The sequence below is a fragment of the Pleurodeles waltl genome, chromosome 2_2, assembly GCF_031143425.1.
Source record: "Pleurodeles waltl isolate 20211129_DDA chromosome 2_2, aPleWal1.hap1.20221129, whole genome shotgun sequence".
NCBI lineage: Eukaryota > Metazoa > Chordata > Amphibia > Caudata > Salamandridae > Pleurodeles > Pleurodeles waltl.
This window is the reverse complement of record NC_090439.1, coordinates 1,070,562,856-1,070,580,513: the sequence shown is the minus strand read 5'-3', so window position 1 is coordinate 1,070,580,513 and position 17,658 is coordinate 1,070,562,856. Positions and strand designations below refer to the sequence as shown.

General features: G+C 47.5%; 1 protein-coding gene across 4 annotated transcripts in view; it reads left to right on the top strand.

The window, feature by feature from the left end:
* The window catches only part of AGO2 (argonaute RISC catalytic component 2), a 517,474-nt gene that overhangs the window by 235,071 nt on the left and 264,745 nt on the right, over positions 1-17,658 (top strand). For all 4 annotated transcript variants that reach the window (XM_069220804.1, XM_069220806.1, XM_069220805.1 and 1 more), the window contains exon 11: positions 11,994-12,127. In XM_069220804.1, the coding sequence (XP_069076905.1) occupies positions 11,994-12,127 (134 nt within the window). The remainder of the gene's footprint in view (positions 1-11,993; positions 12,128-17,658) is intronic.

The window sequence follows — 17,658 nt, the reverse complement described above, 5'->3', positions numbered from 1 at the left end:
TGATTGAGGGCTTTGGATTCTCCACTGAGGAGTACAGGATTAGGTTCAGGGGGGCTCAAAAATCCTCGAGCCAGACCTGGGTTGACTTTGTTGACTACTCAGTGAAAACACTAGATGGTTGGATTCAAGACAGTGGTGTAAGTAATTATGATGGGCTGTACAATTTATTTGTGAAAGAACACCTGTTAAGTAATTGTTTCAATGATAAACTGCATCAGCATCTGGTAGACCTAGGACCAATTTCTCCCCAAGAATTGGGAAAGAAGGCGGACCATTGGGTCAAGACAAGGGTGTCCAAGACTTCAACAGGGGGTGACCAAAAGAAAGGGGTCACAAAGACTCCCCAGGGGAAGGGTGATGAGACAACCAAAACTAAAAATAGTAAAGAGTCTTCTACAGGCCCCCAAAAACCTGCACAGGAGGGTGGGCCCAGAGCCTCTTCACAAAACAATGGGTACAAGGGTAAAAACTTTGATCCCAAAAAGGCCTGGTGTCATAGCTGTAAACAGCATGGACACCAAACTGGAGACAAGGCCTGTCCCAAGAAAGGTTCCACTCCAAACTCCCATCCAGGTAACACTGGTATGGCTAGTCTCCAAGTGGGATCAACAGTGTGCCCAGAGCAAATCAGGGTCCACACTGAAGCTACTCTAGTTTCTGAGGGTGGGGTGGATTTAGCCACACTAGCTGTCTGGCCGCCTAACATGCAAAAATACAGACAGCAACTCTTAATTAATGGGACTAGAATAGAGGGCCTGAGGGATACAGGTGCCAGTGTCACCATGGTGACAGAGAAACTGGTTTCCCCTGGCCAATACCTGACTGGAAAAACTTACACAGTCACCAACGCTGACAATCAGAGAAAAGTACATCCCATGGCAATGGTTACTTTAGAATGGGGAGGGGTCAATGGCCTGAAACAGGTGGTGGTCTCCTCAAATATCCCAGTGGACTGTCTGCTTGGAAATGACCTGGAGTCCTCAGCATGGGCTGAGGTAGAGCTAAAAACCCATGCAGCAATGCTGGGTATCCCTGAACTGGTGTGTGTGAAAACAAGAGCACAATGCAAGGCACAGGGTGAAAAAGTAGAGCTGGAGTCTGGAAAAATGGCCCAGCCTACCAAGAGAACAGGAAAGTCAGTTGGGAAACCAACTGCAACACAGCAAAAGAAAGGGAACCTCTCTTCTCAGGAAGAAGTTCTGCCCTCTGAGGGAACTGAGCCTTTGGAGCTTGAACCTTATCAGGTTGAGCTCTTAGGCCCAGGGGGACCCTCAAGGGAAGAGCTGTGTAAGGGACAAGAAACCTGTCCCTCTCTTGAAGGCCTTAGGCAGCAAGCTGCTGAAGAGTCCAAAGGCAAGAAAAATGGAACACATAGGGTCTATTGGGAAGATGGGCTCCTGTACACTGAGGCCAGAGACCCCAAACCTGGTGCCACTAGGAGAGTGGTAGTGCCTCAGCTGTTCAGAGAGTTCATCCTAACATTGGCCCATGACATTCCCCTTGCTGGACATTTGGGACAAACCAAGACGTGGGAGAGGTTAGTCAACCACTTCTACTGGCCCAATATGTCCAACATGGTTAAGGAGTTTTGCCTCTCCTGCCCCACCTGTCAAGCCAGTGGTAAGACAGGTGGGCATCCAAAGGCCCCCCTCATTCCACTTCCAGTGGTGGGGGTGCCCTTTGAAAGAGTGGGTGTGGACATAGTTGGTCCACTGGAACCTCCCACAGCCTCAGGAAATATGTATATCCTGGTAGTAGTGGATCATGCTACCAGGTATCCTGAAGCTATTCCCCTTAGGTCGACTACTGCCCCTGCAGTAGCCAAGGCCCTCATTGGTATCTTTACCAGAGTGGGTTTCCCTAAGGAGGTGGTGTCTGACAGAGGTACCAACTTCATGTCAGCATACCTAAAGCACATGTGGAATGAGTGTGGAGTGACTTATAAATTCACTACACCTTACCATCCACAAACTAATGGCTTAGTTGAGAGATTCAACAAGACATTAAAGGGCATGATCATGGGGCTCCCAGAAAAACTCAAAAGGAGATGGGATGTCCTCCTGCCATGTCTGCTTTTCGCTTACAGGGAGGTACCACAGAAGGGAGTAGGGTTCTCACCCTTTGAACTTCTGTTTGGTCATCCTGTAAGGGGACCACTTGCCCTTGTTAAAGAAGGCTGGGAGAGACCTCTCCATGAGCCTAAACAGGACATAGTGGACTATGTACTTGGCCTTCGCTCTAGAATGGCAGAGTACATGGAAAAGGCAACCAAAAACCTTGATGCCAGCCAACAACTCCAGAAGTTTTGGTATGACCAAAAGGCTGCACTGGTTGAGTTCCAACCAGGGCAGAAAGTCTGGGTTCTGGAGCCTGTGGCTCCCAGGGCACTCCAGGACAAATGGAGTGGCCCTTACCCAGTACTAGAAAGGAAGAGTCAGGTCACCTACCTGGTGGACCTGGGCACAAGCAGGAGCCCCAAGAGGGTGATCCATGTAAACCGCCTTAAGCTCTTCCACGACAGGGCTGATGTGAATCTGTTGATGGTAACAGATGAGGACCAGGAGGCAGAGAGTGAACCTCTCCCTGATCTTCTGTCATCAGACCCAAAGGATGGCACAGTAGATGGAGTGATCTACTCAGACACCCTCTCTGGCCAACAGCAGGCTGATTGTAGGAGAGTCCTACAACAGTTTCCTGAGCTTTTCTCCCTAACCCCTGGTCAGACACACCTGTGTACCCATGATGTGGACACAGGAGACAGCATGCCTGTCAAGAACAAAATCTTCAGACAGTCTGACCATGTTAAGGAAAGCATCAAGGTGGAAGTCCACAAGATGCTGGAATTGGGAGTGATTGAGCGCTCTGACAGCCCCTGGGCTAGCCCAGTGGTCTTAGTCCCCAAACCTCACACTAAAGATGGAAAGAAAGAGATGAGGTTTTGTGTGGACTACAGAGGGCTCAACTCTCTCACCAAGACAGATGCCCATCCAATTCCAAGAGCTGATGAGCTCATTGATAAGTTAGGTGCTGCCAAATTTCTAAGTACCTTTGACTTGACAGCAGGGTACTGGCAAATAAAAATGGCACCTGGAGCAAAAGAAAAGACAGCATTCTCCACACCTGATGGGCATTATCAGTTTACTGTTATGCCCTTTGGTTTAAAGAATGCCCCTGCCACCTTCCAAAGGTTGGTGAATCAAGTCCTTGCTGGCTTGGAGTCCTTTAGCACAGCTTATCTTGATGATATTGCTGTCTTTAGCTCCACCTGGCAGGATCACCTGGTCCACCTGAAGAAGGTTTTGAAGGCTCTGCAATCTGCAGGCCTCTCTATCAAGGCATCCAAATGCCAGATAGGGCAGGGAACTGTGGTTTACTTGGGCCACCTTGTAGGTGGAGGCCAAGTTCAGCCACTCCAACCCAAGATCCAGACTATTCTGGACTGGGTAGCTCCAAAAACCCAGACTCAAGTCAGGGCATTCCTTGGCTTGACTGGGTATTACAGGAGGTTTGTGAAGGGATATGGATCCATTGTGACAGCGCTCACTGAACTCACCTCCAAGAAAATGCCCAAGAAAGTAAACTGGACTGTGGAATGCCAACAGGCCTTTGACACCCTGAAACAGGCAATGTGCTCAGCACCAGTTCTCAAAGCTCCAGATTATTCTAAGCAGTTCATTGTGCAGACTGATGCCTCTGAACATGGGATAGGGGCAGTTTTGTCCCAAACAAATGATGATGGCCTTGACCAGCCTGTTGCTTTCATTAGCAGGAGGTTACTCCCCAGGGAGCAGCGTTGGAGTGCCATTGAGAGGGAGGCCTTTGCTGTGGTTTGGTCCCTGAAGAAGCTGAGACCATACCTCTTTGGGACTCACTTCCTAGTTCAAACTGACCACAGACCTCTCAAATGGCTGATGCAAATGAAAGGTGAAAATCCTAAACTGTTGAGGTGGTCCATCTCCCTACAGGGAATGGACTTTATAGTGGAACACAGACCTGGGACTGCCCATGCCAATGCAGATGGCCTTTCCAGGTTCTTCCACTTAGAAAATGAAGACTCTCTTGGGAAAGGTTAGTCTCATCCTCTTTCGTTTGGGGGGGGGTTGTGTAAGGAAATGCCTCCTTGGCATGGTTGCCCCCTGACTTTTTGCCTTTGCTGATGCTATGTTTACAATTGAAAGTGTGCTGAGGCCTGCTAACCAGGCCCCAGCACCAGTGTTCTTTCCCTAACCTGTACTTTTGTATCCACAATTGGCAGACCCTGGCATCCAGATAAGTCCCTTGTAACTGGTACTTCTAGTACCAAGGGCCCTGATGCCAAGGAAGGTCTCTAAGGGCTGCAGCATGTCTTATGCCACCCTGGAGACCTCTCACTCAGCACAGACACACTGCTTGCCAGCTTGTGTGTGCTAGTGAGGACAAAACGAGTAAGTCGACATGGCACTCCCCTCAGGGTGCCATGCCAGCCTCTCACTGCCTATGCAGTATAGGTAAGACACCCCTCTAGCAGGCCTTACAGCCCTAAGGCAGGGTGCACTATACCATAGGTGAGGGTACCAGTGCATGAGCATGGTACCCCTACAGTGTCTAAACAAAACCTTAGACATTGTAAGTGCAGGGTAGCCATAAGAGTATATGGTCTGGGAGTCTGTCAAACACGAACTCCACAGCACCATAATGGCTACACTGAAAACTGGGAAGTTTGGTATCAAACTTCTCAGCACAATAAATGCACACTGATGCCAGTGTACATTTTATTGTAAAATGCACCCCAGAGGGCACCTTAGAGGTGCCCCCTGAAACCTATCCGACTATCTGTGTAGGCTGACTGGTTCCAGCAGCCTGCCACACTAGAGACATGTTGCTGGCCCCATGGGGAGAGTGCCTTTGTCACTCTGAGGCCAGTAACAAAGCCTGCACTGGGTGGAGATGCTAACACCTCCCCCAGGCAGGAGCTGTAACACCTGGCGGTGAGCCTCAAAGGCTCACCCCTTTGTCACAGCCCAGCAGGGCACTCCAGCTTAGTGGAGTTGCCCGCCCCCTCCGGCCACGGCCCCCACTTTTGGCGGCAAGGCTGGAGGGAACAAAGAAAGCAACAAGGAGGAGTCACTGGCCAGTCAGGACAGCCCCTAAGGTGTCCTGAGCTGAGGTGACTCTGACTTTTAGAAATCCTCCATCTTGCAGATGGAGGATTCCCCCAATAGGGTTAGGATTGTGACCCCCTCCCCTTGGGAGGGGGCACAAAGAGGGTGTACCCACCCTCAGGGCTAGTAGCCATTGGCTACTAACCCCCCAGACCTAAACACGCCCTTAAATTTAGTATTTAAGGGCTACCCTGAACCCTAGAAAATTAGATTCCTGCAACTACAAGAAGAAGGACTGCCTAGCTGAAAACCCCTGCAGAGGAAGACCAGAAGACGACAACTGCCTTGGCTCCAGAAACTCACCGGCCTGTCTCCTGCCTTCCAAAGATCCTGCTCCAGCGACGCCTTCCAAAGGGACCAGCGACCTCGACATCCTCTGAGGACTGCCCCTGCTTCGAAAAGACAAGAAACTCCCGAGGACAGCGGACCTGCTCCGAGAAAAGCTGCAACTTTGTTTCCAGCAGCTTTAAAGAACCCTGCAAGCTCCCCGCAAGAAGCGTGAGACTTGCAACACTGCACCCGGCGACCCCGACTCGGCTGGTGGCGATCCAACACCTCAGGAGGGACCCCAGGACTACTCTAAGACTGTGAGTACAAAAACCTGTCCCCCCTGAGCCCCCACAGCGCCGCCTGCAGAGGGAATCCCGAGGCTTCCCCTGACCGCGACTCTTTGAATCCTAAGTCCCGACACCTGGGAGAGACCCTGCACCCGCAGCCCCCAGGACCTGAAGGACCGGACTTTCACTGGAGAAGTGACCCCCAGGAGTTCCTCTCCCTTGCCCAAGTGGAGGTTTCCCCGAGGAACCCCCCCCCTTGCCTGCCTGCAGCGCTGAAGAGATCCCTAGATCTCCCATTGACTTCCATTACAAACCCGACGCTTGTTTCTACACTGCACCCGGCCGCCCCCGCGCTGCTGAGGGTGAAATTTCTGTGTGGACTTGTGTCCCCCCCGGTGCCCTACAAAACCCCCCTGGTCTGCCCTCCGAGGACGCGGGTACTTACCTGCAAGCAGACCGGAACCGGGGCACCCCCTTCTCTCCATTCTAGCCTATGTGTTTTGGGCACCACTTTGAACTCTGCACCTGACCGGCCCTGAGCTGCTGGTGTGGTGACTTTGGGGTTGCTCTGAACCCCCAACGGTGGGCTACCTTGGACCAAGAACTAAGCCCTGTAAGTGCCTTACTTACCTGGTTAACCTAACAAATACTTACCTCCCCTAGGAACTGTGAAAATTGCACTAAGTGTCCACTTTTAAAACAGCTATTTGTCAATAACTTGAAAAGTATACATGCAATTTTGATGATTTGAAGTTCCTAAAGTACTTACCTGCAATACCTTTCGAATGAGCTATTACATGTAGAATTTGAACCTGTGGTTCTTAAAATAAACTAAGAAAAGATATTTTTCTATATAAAAACCTATTGGCTGGATTTGTCTCTGAGTGTGTGTACCTCATTTATTGTCTATGTGTATGTACAACAAATGCTTAACACTACTCCTTGGATAAGCCTACTGCTCGACCACACTACCACAAAATAGAGCATTAGTATTATCTCTTTTTACCACTATTTTACCTCTAAGGGGAACCCTTGGACTCTGTGCATGCTATTCCTTACTTTGAAATAGCACATACAGAGCCAACTTCCTACAAAGAGGATTGCTCAGCTGAAAAACCCCTGCAGAAGAAGAAAGAAGACACCAACTGCTTTGGCCCCCGTCCTACCGGCCTGTCTCCTGCCTTCTAAAGAAACCTGCTCCAGCGACGCTTTCCCCAGGACCAGCGACCTCTGAATCCTCAGAGGACTGCCCTGCTCTAGAAGGACCAAGAAACTCCAGAGGACAGCGGCCCTGTTCCAAAAAGACTGCAACTTTGTTTCAGAGGAGCAGATTTAAAGACCCCTGCAATCCCCGCAAGAAGCGTGAGACTTGCAACACTGCACCCGGCGACCCCGACTCGACTGGTGGAGTAACAACGCTACAGGGAAGACCCTCCGGCGACTCCAAGACTGTGAGTAACCAAAGTTGTCCCCCCTGGGCCCCCACAGCGACGCCTGCAGAGGGAATCCCGAGGCTCCCCCTGACCGCGACTGCCTGACTCTGAAATCCCGACGCCTGGAAAAGACCCTGCACCCGCAGCCCCCAGGATCTGAAGGATCGGAACTCCAGTGCAGGAGTGACCCCCAGGAGGCCCTCTCCCTTGCCCAGGTGGTGGCTACCCCGAGGAGCCCCCCCCGTGCCTGCCTGCACCGCTGAAGAGACCCCTTGGTCTCTCATTGACTCCCATTGGAAACCCGACGCTTGTTTACACACTGCACATCCTCCCCCGCGCTGCTGAGGGTGTACTTTTTGTGTGGACTCGTGTCCCCCCCCCGGTGCCCTACAAAACCCCTCTGGTCTGCCCTCCGAACACGCGGGTACTTACCTGCTGGCAGACCGGAACCGGGGCACCCCCTTCTCTCCATTGAAGCCTATGTGTTTTGGGCACCTCTTTGACCTCTGCACCTGGCCGGCCCTGAGCTGCTGGTGTGGTGACTTTGGGGTTGCTCTGAACCCCCAACGGTGGGCTACCTTGGACCCCAATTTGAACCCCGTAGGTGGTTTACTTACCTGCAAGAACTAACATTACTTTACCTCCCCCAGGAACTGTGAAAATTACACTGTGTCCACTTTTAAAACAACTATTTGTGTTTTATGTGAAAAGTATATATGATACTGTAATTATTCAAAGTTCCGTTCCTAAAGTACTTACCTGCAATACCTTTCAAATGAGATATTACATGTAGAATTTGAACCTGTGGTTCTTAAAATAAACTAAGAAAAGATATTTTTCTATAACAAAAACCTATTGGCTTGGAATTGTCTCTGAGTGTGTGTTCCTCATTTATTGCCTGTGTGTATGTACAACAAATGCTTAACACTACTCCTTTGATAAGCCTACTGCTCGACCACACTACCACAAAATAGAGCATTAGTATTATCTCTTTTTGCCACTATCTTACCTCTAAGGGGAACCCTTGGACTCTGTGCATGCTATTCCTTACTTTGAAATAGCACATACAGAGCCAACTTCCTACAGTTACGCATTGTCTGAGAAAGTATTGTGCACTTGTACTGATGCACCATTGCGGAGCATATGTGATGTAAGAGGAAAAAAAAGTTCGAAAATGTATAATAAACAGACTTTTTTAGGGTCGAGCCTGTGTTGCATGCGCTCGCGCATGCGTATCGCAGCGAGACTTTAATGTTTAGAAAAGGTCTCGGAGCCCTGTCAACTTCACATCAGTGTTTTTTATTGGTTCTTGGGCTTGCCTAATAAAATCTGCTTGCTTTCATTAGTTGAAGGCAAGCATAAGTCATGCCTTTTCCGGTGGCTAGCCCTCCTCGAGCGCAGCGACCAAGTACAAAAAACATGCGAGGCTCGCTGTTTTCCATCGGGCTCGTGGACTTCTTTTTCTCCAATTTACAAGCGTGATCTCGCTTGGCAGAAGTCGAGCGCTTTACATAGTTAATTGCACTTTTTCGGTTACGTATATAAATGCACTTTTGCCCGATAGGTGAAAAGTCGGGTTAGGAGTTTCAAAGCTATCAACTCTAAAATGAGCAAACGGGAGACCTGTTGCATTGCAAATGCTTGTTTTTTAAAGGCAGTTTGAAAATCGGAGTGTCTGCTAGACATCTAAGTGTACACTGAAACATTGTGGACAGACTTCGGACTCAACTTAAGCTCAAGAGGTGTTGGTTCGCCCCTTTGAAGCTAAGAAGGCATGGTTTGGTTTCCAAGTTTGGTGTCTTTAGTTCAGGGCTTTTGACTGTTAGTGCAAGGTCTCTTTGAGATAGTCTCTCTTGAGAACTGTGCTTGCCTTGGCTTCAGGACTGTTATTGAGGTCTTCACATGGACAGGCGTATGAGGCATCACTATCTTTTGTACACCCAGTATTCCAGCTGCAAGTTTCATTGGGGCTTCTGAAGACTTTTTCTCTTTGTAATTAGAGGAGTGGGTTTCGAAACGTCTGTCTGGTGTACCAGGAGACCAACAAGATGGATCGTCCCTTTTTAAGTAGGTTGCCTCAGTGTCTTTGGATCCGAAGACCGCCTTTGGCCCTGTAGAGTCCCAGTGATGCAAATTTTTAAATCAGCCACCATTTTCGGTCCTGTATATAATAGTTTTTTGTGCTTTTTAAATGTTTGGCAGTGCAAACAGCTAAGTTCCTCGTGACCGCTGGGCAGGCAAAGATTGCAAACCTGATGATGGTTCGGCCATGGTAACTTTCTGTTGCACTTGAGGAGGGCTGTAGTTAGTGGAAGCGATTCTGGTGTTGGAGTTTGTATGATTGTTCTTTATTACTCAACTGCCCTGGAGCTCCAAAAGCATGTCCGAAACCTACTGCAGAAAATAACCAGTCTGAGGTGGGTTATTTGTGATTGTCCTGTTGCGTTGTGGGTTTCGGGAAGGGATCACAGTTCACCACAAAACCGATTTTATACTTTGAAGAAAATTTGCAACTCTGCAGCCATTATTTGATAACTGGTATGTGCAAAGCTTGATGTACACTTACACGTTATCAATCTAGAAAGTGTGTGTACTACAGATAAGGGCGCCCAGATAAGGATACAGCCATTTTATTGACATACATAGGAATAAGAAAGTATACATCAGCCGTCTGTTTATATTGCTTACTACCGTTGATGATTCCCTCTATCCACTTTGTTTTTAAATAAGGGTTCATTGTTTGGCCAATTTAATTTATATTTGAGGAAAGATCTGTGATATCCTGAAAATTAGATATTTGTAACTCCATGTGATATATAATGTTGAAAAAGCATTTTCGGGAGTAAAAATTAGAAAACAAAACAATAATTCCTTACACCTGTTTGCTGAATCATTATATTGTTCCGTGCCTAGAGTGATGCAAAAATCAAAGTATACCTTTGTAAGGTTGTACATTTACATATTCTGCACAGGGGACGACCAACAGATCTAGGGAGAAGTGGAATACAGCCCTGCCACACCCACTGAAAGGAAAACAATGGTGCCAGGTCAACTTTGTATACCAAATATACCTCACCCCAAACCACATCAAGGACATGCTCCCAGTGCGTCCTCAGAATTCCCCAGATTTAAGACTCCAGATATATAATCTAGACGTGTGCGGCATTGCAGGGCATCTGGGAGGAGGTATCAGAAAGCACAGCTGCCATTGTAGATCGTGTGCTCTCCCCTGCCACAGAATCCTGTGTATTAGGGATCCACCCCAAAGCGAAAAGGGACAAATACACACACAAACTCATTGACCTCACTTTCATTCTTTTTAAGCACCAAATTGCTATGACGTGGAAAGCATCCACAGCCCCAGGCATCAAGAGATGGTTGGGGACACTCCTGATTTGGGCATGCGCAAAGTCGAAGGTGCTAGCAAGGGTACACCTTAGAGGTGGGAACATAGTGGACATCAGATGCTGGGAGGTTTACATTCAGAAAATAGAAGCAGAAATTAATGATAACTGACCCCCTTGAGCCCGGCTTACACACACCCACTCAGTGCTCCCCTGTGCAGGGAATCTGGCCACATCAACGATATACAAGGCTTGTTTGGTTACCCGAGAGCTTCCTTGGACAAGGGTCTCCTGGATACCCATGCAGTAGACATTTGGGTGAAAGGAGCTTTTTCATTGTGGGTGAACGGGCACAAGATTCCGCTTATCCTACTGAGACTGCTTGTTTCTCCCCATACAAAATTGGCTCCCTCCTCTCATGTCTGATGCCCCCAATGAGGGGTCGGGGACACCGTGAGGGTGATTAAGTAGGAGTAGCTGTAGCTGCAAATTTTACATCCATCCTTGAAAATAGATCCGCTCCACTGTTTCGGCATTGTTATGCCGTTGAATACCCTTCAAATGTCTACCACCTAGGTAGTATATGGCTGGTAAAATGTTATTGAAAGACTTGATGATTCCACCATAGAACTTGCTGTTTTATATGTTCTCTAACACTGTATTGCTAGGAGGTCTATTGGGGTGGACTTGTTGCCTTGAAAAATCTTAGTATTTACCACTGTTGTGACTGGTCACCAAGTCTGAACATTAAATATATCTAACGTGACAACACAGATTACAAACACAAATTTCTGTTAGTCATAAGCTATTAAAAAATAATAGTTGATCGTTTGAGGTTTGGAACATGAACACTTCGTCTAAAGCTAATTTATATTCTGGTTCAAATAATCATTTCAGTTTTTTTTTATTTTTTGCATGAGTCACGAGTTTGTATGAAAAGGGCAAAGGAAGTACAGGTTAAAAAGATGCTCAGGAAGATGTTTGATTGTAATCGGGTTTTATTCTTCATATATTAAATATTAATATTAAACATTTCTTTTGTATCATTGTAATGCAAAGAGACTACTGAGGGCAGTCAGTTAGTGTGAAGATACCCTAGATGTAGAGCTTAGTTGGCATCACATAATCACTCCAATTCAGCATATATGCACCCACAAACGTGTACATGATTGAAAAGTGTTGTGTGTATTTGTAGAAACATTTCACTGTGGTGTTCATCACAAATGTGTTTGGTCATTGTGCCACAATTTTCACTAAATATAAATTCCTCTCATGTCTAATAATGTTAATTGGTTCAATTCCAAAGCATAGTCACTCATTTTTAAGTGTCTGGTTTATTAACTTAGCCTCCTCACATTATTACTATCAAGCTGATTGAAGTTAGTTTTTAGAGAATCCTGATAACATTGAACCAATTTATTACACATGAAGTGAGATCCATCTGATATGTCATGAATGATGTGCATCACAGAAGAGTATTATCGCACCATAGGGTTGTAACCTTGTTTTTATTTCCAGAATAAAGCAATTGCTACTCCTGTACAAGGGGTGTGGGACATGAGAAATAAACAGTTTCACACAGGAATTGAGATAAAGGTCTGGGCAATTGCATGTTTTGCACCTCAGCGACAGTGCACTGAAGTTCATCTAAAGTAAGTGCATTCTTTCTTTCATTTTGTATATTTTGGCTTATTGTTCTACCGTTAATTTCAAATCAAACAGTTTTGAAGGACAATGTAGGCTACATTAAAGTCACTAGGCTTCTCTGTTTTTGCTTCCACTAAAGAATGGTGGGAAAGAGGAATATTTAAAGAGGAAAATGGTATATCCTTCCTTTCACACTGATAAGTATACATGATTGTTCTACTTCTGATTTGAACATTGTCTCATATGGAGAGCCAGGAATATAGGTGAAAAGCACAACCCAGCAGAGGCTTCCACCTAGTAACAAGGAAGAAGGCCAGCACTTGGCCTCATCCTGGGTGTACATAAATAAAACACAGGAGCAACCTGTAAACTTAGGAAAGATGGGGTTATATATACAAGCACCAGAGTCGTCCTACCAGGTATCAATGTAAACAGTTCAGTGCATTTGAATAGGTAATGGTGAATTATATCTGAAGGTAATTAGTGGGTGCGGAGTATAATTATGTAGAGGGACATAATATGCAACAAGATAGTTTAATGTCATAATTTCTTAACAAGAATACTTTATACATATTGGTTGAAGTTTTTACTAAGGAAAAACAGTGCTCAACAGTGTAAGTAGTCACACGGTTGCAGAGTGAGGCAAACAACAACTGAAGAAAGCCTGCAGGAAAGTGATCAAATTTAAAATGTGGTGATAGCAGCAAGGCAATAAACCAATTGTAGCAGAGCATGTTTTGTTATTGCAGACAAATCAAAATTAATTGCACCTGAGTTCTGTTATGTTCTAAAAAAAAGTTGTTACTCTACAAAATGTCAAGGACGTTTCGGCTCTAAAGCCGATGGAGGGTCATCATCAGGACAGGAAGGATTTTACACGTTGTTCCGAAGCTGAAATTCAGCGACGGAGTATGCATCTATGTATGAACGAGAAACCCTGTCCAGTTGGTGTATGGTTTATGTTCAGCAACGGTGAAAACCAGTAATCTTGATGGAAATGTCTAGCCCCTGAAATGCACAGGTGCAGGAGAAGAACCTCCTGCAAGATTATCATGTTATGTGAATCTGTAGTCGACAGACAACTGCAGTCCAACTGGGAAGCATTAATGCCACATAAAGGATCTGAACAAGTCCTATTGGAATCTTCTGCTCAGAAATAAATGGGTGCCATTTTGATGAGCCAGGAAAACCAAATTAAAAACAAGGATCTTTAAACACCAGGCTAGACGAACTCAGTTGATGTTACCTAGTGGAGCAGAAATGGCATCTGCAGGCACAGTATGTTGTCCAACAATGGGGCCAACTCTCTTTTCACCACTGCAGCAAATGCACTGTGTATAAAGTTTTGTGTGTTGGAAGTTCACAAGGCAGTACTGTAGGAAGTTGGCTCTGTATGCACTATTTCAGAGTAAGGAATAGTATGCACAGAGTCACTGGTGCTGGGGCCTGGTGTAAGGAAATGCCTCCTTGGCATGGTTACCCCCTGACGTTTTGCCTTTGCTGATGCTATGTTTTGAATTGAAAGTGTGCTGAGGCCTGCTAACCAGGCCCCAGCACCAGTGTTCTTTCCCTAACCTGTACTTTTGATTCCACAATTGGCACACCTCCCCCAGGCAGGAGCTGTAACACCTGGCGGTGAGCCTCAAAGGCTCACCCCTTTGTCACAGCCCAGCAGGACACTCCAGCTTAGTGGAGTTGCCCGCCCTCTCCGGCCACGGCCCCACTTTTGGCGGCAAGGCTGGAGGAAACAAAGAAAACAACAAGGAGGAGTCACTGACCAGTCAGGACAGCCCCTAAGGTGTCCTGAGCTGAAGTGACTCTAACTTTTAGAAATCCTCCATCTTGCAGATGGAGGATTCCCCCAATAGGATTAGCGATGTGACCCCCTCCCCTTGGGAGGAGGCACAAAGAGGGTGTACTCACCCTCAGGGCTAGTAGCCATTGGCTACTAACCCCCCAGACCTAAACACGCCCTTAAATTTAGTATTTAAGGGCTCTCCCTGAACCTAGAAATTAGATTCCTGCAACTACAAGAAGAAGGACTGCTGAGCTGAAAAACCCCTGCAGAGGAAGAACAGAAGACACCAACTGCCTTGGCCCCAGACTTACCGGCCTGTCTCCTGCCTTCCAAAGAAACCTGCTCCAGCGACGCTTTCCAAGGGACCAGCGACCTCTGCATCCTCTGAGGACTGCCCTGCTTCGAAAAAGACAAGAAACTCCCGAGGACAGCGGCACTGCTCCAAAAGAACTGCAACTTTGTTACAAGGAGCAGATTTAAAGACCCCTGCAACTCCCCGCAAGAAGCGTGAGACTTTCAGCACTGCACCCGGCGACCCCGACTCGACTGGTGGAGAACAACCAACTCAGGGAGGACCCTCCGGCGACTCTACGACTGTGAGTAACCAAAGTTGTCCCCCCCTGAGCCCCCACAGCGACGCCTGCAGAGGGAATCCCCAGGCTCCCCCTGACCGCGACTGTCTGAACTCCATTTCCCGACGGCTGGAAAAGACCCTGCACCCGCAGCCCCCAGCCCCTAAAGAAACGGAACTTCTGTGCAGGAGTGACCCCCAGGAGGCCCTCTCCCTTGCCCAGGTGGTGGCTACCCCGAGGAGCCCCCCCCCTTGCCTGCCTGCATCGCTGAAGAGACCCCTTGGTCTCCCATTGAAAACTGAAGGAAACCCGACGCGTGTTTGCACACTGCACCCGGCCGCCCCCGCGCTGCTGAGGGTGTACTTTCTGTGCTAGCTTGTGTCCCCCCCCGGTGCCCTACAAAACCCCCCTGGTCTGCCCTCCGAAGACGCGGGTACTTACCTGCTGGCAGACTGGAACCGGGGCACCCCCTTCTCTCCATTATAGCCTATGTGTTTTGGGCACCTCTTTGACCTTTGCACCTGACCGGCCCTGAGCTGCTGGTGTGATAACTTTGGGGTTGCTCTGAACCCCCAACGGTGGGCTACCTTGGACCAAAAACTAAAACCTGTAAGTGACTTACTTACCTGTGAAAATTAACAATAACTTACCTCCCCCAGGAACTGTTAAAATTGCACTGTGTCCACTTTTAAAACAGCTTATTGTGTTTTATGTAAAAAACACACATGCTAAAGTAATGATTCAAAGTTCCTAGAGTACTTACCTGCAATACCTTTCAAATGAGATATTACATGTAGAATTTGAACCTGTGGTTCTTAAAATAAACTAAGAAAATATATTTTTCTATAACAAAACCTATTGGCTGGATTTGTCTTTGAGTGTGTGTACCTCATTTATTGTCTATGTGTATGTACAACAAATGCTTAACACTACTCCTTTGATAAGCCTACTGCTCGACCACACTACCACAAAATAGAGCATTAGTATTATCTCTTTTTGCCACTATCTTACCTCTAAGGGGAACCCTTGGACTCTGTGCATACTATTCCTTACTTTGAAATAGTGCATACAGAGCCAACTTCCTACATTGGTGGATCAGCGGTGGGGTACAAGACTTTGCATTTGCTGGACTACTCAGCCAATACCTGATCACACGACAAATTCCAAAAATTGTCATTAGAACTTGATTTTTTGCAATTTGAAATTGTTCTAAATTCTTTAAAGTCCTGCTAGGGCCTTGTGTTAGTCCCTGTTAGCATTCCTTTTGGAGTTTAAAAGTTTGTAAAAGTTTGAATTAGATTCTAGAACCAGTTTTAGATTCTTAAAAAGCATTCCAACTTTTAGAAGAATAATGTCTAGTACAGATATGAATGTGGTGGAACTCGACACCACACCTTACTTCCATCTCCAGATGAAAGAGCTAAGGTCACTCTGTAACATAAGAAAAATAACAATGGGCTCCAGACCTACCAAAGTACAGCTCCAGGAGCTGTTGGCAGAGTATGATAGAGCCAACCCCTCTGTGGATAACACAGAGGAGGATGATAGTGAACTGGAGGAAGAATCCCCTCCACCAGTCCTATCCAGGGAGAACAGGGCCTCTCAAGCCCTGACTCCAAAAATAATAGTCCGAGATGCTGGCTCCCTCACAGGAGGGTCCAGCCTCTCTGAAATCACTGAGGATAACTCCAGTGAAGAGGACATCCAGTTAGCCAGGATGGCCAAAAGATTGGCTTTGGAAAAACAGATCCTAGCCATAGAAAGGGAAAGACAAGAGGTGGGCCTAGGACCCATCAATGGTGGCAGCAACATAACTAGGGTCAGAGATTCTCCTGACGTTGAAAATCCCCAAAGGGATTGTAACTAAATATGAAGATGGTGATGACATCACCAAATGGTTCACAGCTTTTGAGAGGGCTTGTGAAACCAGAAAAGTGAACAAATCTCACTGGGGTGCTCTCCTTTGGGAAATGTTCACAGGAAAGTGTAGGGATATGTAAGGAAATGCCTCCTTGGCATGGTTGCCCCCTGACTTTTTGCCTTTGCTGATGCTATGTTTACAATTGAAAGTGTGCTGAGGCCTGCTAACCAGGCCCCAGCACCAGTGTTCTTTCCCTAACCTGTACTTTTGTATCCACAATTGGCAGACCCTGGCATCCAGATAAGTCCCTTGTAACTGGTACTTCTAGTACCAAGGGCCCTGATGCCAAGGAAGGTCTCTAAGGGCTGCAGCATGTCTTATGCCACCCTGGAGACCTCTCACTCAGCACAGACACACTGCTTGCCAGCTTGTGTGTGCTAGTGAGGACAAAACGAGTAAGTCGACATGGCACTCCCCTCAGGGTGCCATGCCAGCCTCTCACTGCCTATGCAGTATAGGTAAGACACCCCTCTAGCAGGCCTTACAGCCCTAAGGCAGGGTGCACTATACCATAGGTGAGGGTACCGGTGCATGAGCATGGTACCCCTACAGTGTCTAAACAAAACCTTAGACATTGTAAGTGCAGGGTAGCCATAAGAGTATATGGTCTGGGAGTCTGTCAAACACGAACTCCACAGCACCATAATGGCTACACTGAAAACTGGGAAGTATGGTATCAAACTTCTCAGCACAATAAATGCACACTGATGCCAGTGTACATTTTATTGCAAAATACACCCCAGAGGGCACCTTAGAGGTGCCCCCTGAAACTTATCCGACTGTCTGTGTAGGCTGACTAGTTCCAGCAGCCTGCCACACCAGAGACATGTTGCTGGCCCCATGGGGAGAGTGCCTTTGTCACTCTGAGGCCAGTCACAAAGCCTGCACTGGGTGGAGATGCTAACACCTCCCCCAGGCAGGAGCTGTGACACCTGGCGGTGAGCCTCAAAGGCTCACCCCTTTGTCACAGCCCAGCAGGGCACTCCAGCTTAGTGGAGTTGCCCGCCCCCTCCGGCCACGGCCCCCACTTTTGGCGGCAAGGCTGGAGGGAACCAAGAAAGCAACAAGGAGGAGTCACTGGCCAGTCAGGACAGCCCCTAAGGTGTCCTGAGCTGAGGTGACTCTGACTTTTAGAAATCCTCCATCTTGCAGATGGAGGATTCCCCCAATAGGGTTAGGATTGTGACCCCCTCCCCTTGGGAGGAGGCACAAAGAGGGTGTACCCACCCTCAGGGCTAGTAGCCA